Source organism: Cucurbita moschata, unplaced genomic scaffold (genome assembly GCF_002738365.1).
Source record: "Cucurbita moschata cultivar Rifu unplaced genomic scaffold, Cmos_1.0 Cmo_Scf00048, whole genome shotgun sequence".
In the NCBI taxonomy this organism is placed as follows: domain Eukaryota; kingdom Viridiplantae; phylum Streptophyta; class Magnoliopsida; order Cucurbitales; family Cucurbitaceae; genus Cucurbita; species Cucurbita moschata.
Window position 1 is genome coordinate 1,178,291 of NW_019268564.1, and position 4,291 is coordinate 1,182,581.

Below are 4,291 nucleotides of genomic sequence, written 5' to 3' on the forward strand. Positions count from 1 at the left end.
TAAATATTTATAATATATTTGTATATAAATATTTATACATACAGGGGTATGTTCGTCATTTAAATGAATGAGGATAGCAGGTACTAACGTGGCGCGTATTTAAAAGCGCGATATCGTTGTTATCTATTTTCACTAAAATGAGAGGTTCAGCAACGTCCATCCTGAAGCGAAGCAGAGACACAAATCCCTCATTCCATAATCCACTACAACACATCCTACCATCATTTCAAAAGTCAACAGTCAAACAAACCAAAAGTCAACAGTCACCATTTCCTCCATATCCGATTGGACGATTGAAACTCTGTTCGAGTACTCGCGGCGCACTTGATCACAGTGGAAATTTTTAAGAACAAACTGAAAGCGTTCAGCATGTGGCTCACTTCAGTCTTTTTAGTGGTGGAGAAAGAGCTTCGAGCTTTGAAGGTTTGGCTCCAATGGCGAGGCCGGTGCAGATTGAAGTGTGGAATCCGAATGGAAAGTATAGAGTTGTTAGCACTAAGGCTATGCCTGGAACTCGATGGATCAATCTCTTGATCGAGCAAGATTGCCGAGTCGAGGTATGTTATTTTTGCTGTTTCTCACTTTGTTTTCGCCTGTTTCGCGGGAATGTTGATTTGGAGTGAAATTTTGTATTCATTTGGTGTTGTAGATTTGTACCGAGAAGAAGACGATACTCTCAGTAGAGGATATCGTTTCTCTCATCGGCAATAGGTGCGACGGCGTTATTGGACAGGTATTGAACTTAATCGAACTGGTATTGGTTAATCTAAAAGTTTTTGTGCATTTTAGATAGTTTGAATCGAATCGAATGAATAAGTTTTTTCCAGTCGTAGAGGAAAGTTAATCTCTATATAAAAGGTAATTCAGAATAGATTCTAAAAACTGAATTGTAGTGATTTGAGTGATCACGATGGCTCGTTCACGTGTGATTCATGATCGATTGACGTTGCAAACGAGTTTTCGTACTCGTGATTCTGAGATTCGTTTTCTTGGATGTTTCAGTTGACTGAAGATTGGGGAGAGGTGCTGTTTTCTGCACTAAGCAGAGCGGGAGGCAAAGCTTTTAGTAACATGGCTGTTGGTTACAATAATGTAGATGTTAATGCTGCTAATAAGTATGGTATTGCTGTAGGAAACACTCCTGTAAGTTTATTTCTCTGTTAAATGCTACAACGTGAATTGGTATTTGGTACATCTTAATTTTAATGCTCTGTTGCATATTACATATTTGGTTCTGCATATTCTGTGCTACAGACTGGGATTTAGATCATTCTTTTCTTTCTTGTTTAGGGAGTACTTACAGAAACTACAGCAGAGTTGGCAGCTTCACTTTCTCTTGCAGCTGCAAGAAGGATAGTTGAAGCTGATGAGTTCATGAGGGCAGGCCGCTATGATGGATGGCTTCCCAATTTGTATGACTATCTGCCATGATTTGAATTATTCTCTAGAAATAAGCAACCAAAATGGCTCAACAAATTTGAAATAATTTCTTTCAATAGGTTTGTTGGAAACTTGCTGAAAGGACAGACTGTTGGTGTGATTGGAGCTGGTCGTATTGGATCGGCTTATGCAAGAATGATGGTAGTTTTCCTAACACAATTGATTATGAGCTTAATAATTTCTAAATTGGGTTCTAGAAACGTAGTTATCTTTCTTGAAGATCATTAGGATTTCAAGCGAATGTTTTCATCAATGATTAAATTAGGATTAAATAGTAGAGTGCCTATTTTGCCTTGCAGGTAGAAGGGTTTAAGATGAACCTGATATACTTTGATCTTTACCAGTCAACCAGACTTGAAAAGTTTGTTACAGGCAGGTCTTGATCAACGATTCTTGAGAGCAATGAGTTTGAGTTCCTTTAGCTGAAACGCTTGTTTAATTGCAGCCTATGGTGAGTTCCTGAAAGCCAATGGCGAGGCTCCCGTGACATGGAGACGAGCATCATCCATGGAAGAGGTGCTTCGAGAGGCTGATGTGGTATGACTTTGATATGATTAATTAACATGCTTCTGAAGAGCTTGGCTCCCCTTGTGTTACATAAATTAGCTGTTCTTTGTCCCTTTGGATTTGTAGATAAGTCTTCATCCAGTACTGGATAAAACCACCTTCCATCTGGTGAACAAAGAAAGTCTTAAAGCCATGAAGAAGGTGAAGCTCTTTTCTCTCTTCAATTATGGTTTCAATCTCCCTGACCCCATTACATAGATTCACTGATTGGTTATATTTAAACGTATGTTTCTTAAACCCATGTTATAATTGCAGGATGCAATCCTCATTAACTGCAGTCGAGGACCTGTGATCGATGAAGCTGCCCTTGTCGAGCACTTAAGAGAGAATCCGATGTTTCGAGTTGGCCTTGATGTCTTTGAGGTATGTCTGTTCATAATTCGTCACTATCTCATCTTAAAGTTGATTTGCGTTACTATGATCATCATCCCTAGGATGAACCATACATGAAACCTGGGCTAGCTGATATGAAAAATGCCATCATTGTTCCTCACATTGCTTCCGCTTCCAAGGTAAACAAAAATCTCTGCCTAGGTTGACAGTGAAATAAAGATCTCCTTACAGGAGTATTAACCGTCTTTCATAACTATAGTGGACTCGTGAAGGAATGGCGACACTGGCTGCTCTTAATGTCCTGGTGTGCAACCTATAAATTTATACTCGCTTCATAAATATATTTGATTTCCTATAAATTTGTTCTTCTGATCTCGCTTGCATGTTGAGCTTAAATGCATTGGCTTCTCTAACCGTTCCACAGGGAAAGATTAAAGATTATCCCGTTTGGTCCGATCCAAACCGAGTAGAACCCTTCCTCAACGAGAACGCTCCACCTCCAGCTGCATCTCCGAGCATTGTGAATGCGAAAGCCTTGGGTAGTAAAAACCTTGACTGAAAACCATAGCTTATTATAGTTCAATTATCTTACTTTCATAATTATCTTTGCAGGATTGACTGTCTCAAAGCTGTAAAGAACGCATGCCCGCACAAATTGAAGCATTATAGATTGGAGGTAAATGAAAGATTGTATTTGTGAAAGATATTGATGATGAATGTAGAACTCTGGACAATTGATTATAATGTGCATCTGTCCTTTTCGTTGAATGCAAGTCCATTCTACCGTATCAAATAAATTAGTTTGAATTATATTTTAAATTCACGTGATTGATGTCAACTGAGTTCGAGTTAATTCAAGTTAAGCATGTTTAAGTTCAAATCCACGTGAATGATGTCAACTGAGTTCGAATTAATTCAAGGTAAGCATGTTTAATGTTGAACTTGTTACGATTGAGTTACGAATGTGCACTTTGTTAATATGGAAACTATTAATAAACGCAGGAAAAAAATCAATTTTGTTAACTTCTAAAAAAAATATAAATATATCTCTGTCTAATTTCTAGAATACCTAAATTAAAAAAAAAAATCACCTCTCATACCTAATAAATTTATAAACTTTTAATTTTTTATTTTAAAAGATTAAATAGATCAATTATTTATTATTTTTAGACATAAATTTGAAAATAGATAAACTATATCATTGAAAAATTTAAGAACATATGATAAAATACAGGTCCATATTTAATATTTTCCGGTCCGTCCTCTTATTTTGTAAAATTCTTCTTGAAACAATATCCGTATTAGATATCAATTATTATCTGATTCCGATAGAAAAGAATAGTAAATATGAAAATTTTCACGCTAAAAAAACATAATTAAAATTTAGGATAAATAAATAAAAATACTAATTTTGTACCTACGGTAAAGAAAATAAATTTCATTTGACTCCATTATTTAGACGGATTAACTGAACGCCATAGTGTAATATTTCTTTCTTTCAGACAATTCTTTTTTTAATGTCCTCTCCAAATGAATCAGTGTTTAATAAAAATAAAAAAATATATATATTGATGCACATCCTAATCTCGTGAAAAAATATACGTAACTTTACTCTTTAATAATTTTTATTAAGTAAGATTTCAATTTTTGTATATTTTTTTAAACTATTTTTTTATTTATTAAACTAAAAAAATTTAAACAAATTTTATAATTAGAGAATATTTTTTAAATGATTTTATAAATATATTATGATTTAAAATTTTAGAAAATTTAAAAGTATCTGAAATAAGATTTAAAATTTTAGAAAAGGAAATAATATCTTTTAAAAATAAAATCTAAAATATATCAATATTTTTAATCTAAAATTTAATGAATAATAAATTTGTATCATAAATACATAATCTCAGGCTTAAATCCTATATATAAACCAACTATATGCTCTCTCATCTCC

At 34.1% G+C, this 4,291-nt stretch overlaps 1 protein-coding gene across 1 annotated transcript; it reads left to right on the plus strand.

The window, feature by feature from the left end:
• Nucleotides 1–351: 351 nt before the first annotated feature.
• Nucleotides 352–3,113, plus strand: LOC111435065 (glycerate dehydrogenase-like). The gene is made up of 13 exons (XM_023072394.1): nucleotides 352–557; nucleotides 650–733; nucleotides 1,003–1,143; nucleotides 1,291–1,412; nucleotides 1,500–1,581; nucleotides 1,740–1,812; nucleotides 1,886–1,977; nucleotides 2,074–2,148; nucleotides 2,263–2,370; nucleotides 2,442–2,519; nucleotides 2,600–2,644; nucleotides 2,765–2,879; nucleotides 2,953–3,113. The coding sequence occupies exons 1-13, from the start codon at nucleotides 435–437 to the stop codon at nucleotides 2,973–2,975; spliced, it is 1,161 nt and encodes a 386-aa protein (XP_022928162.1). The 5' UTR covers nucleotides 352–434; the 3' UTR covers nucleotides 2,976–3,113.
• The last annotated feature ends 1,178 nt before the right edge of the window (nucleotides 3,114–4,291 follow it).

Coding starts and splice junctions, on each gene's coding strand:
- LOC111435065 (XM_023072394.1), top strand. CDS start 435: ATGGCGAGGCCGGTGCAGATTGAAGTGTGGAATCCGAATGGAAAGTAT. Junction 2,520..2,599: donor ACATTGCTTCCGCTTCCAAG/GTAAACAAAAAT, acceptor TCATAACTATAG/TGGACTCGTGAAGGAATGGC. Junction 2,645..2,764: donor TGGCTGCTCTTAATGTCCTG/GTGTGCAACCTA, acceptor ACCGTTCCACAG/GGAAAGATTAAAGATTATCC.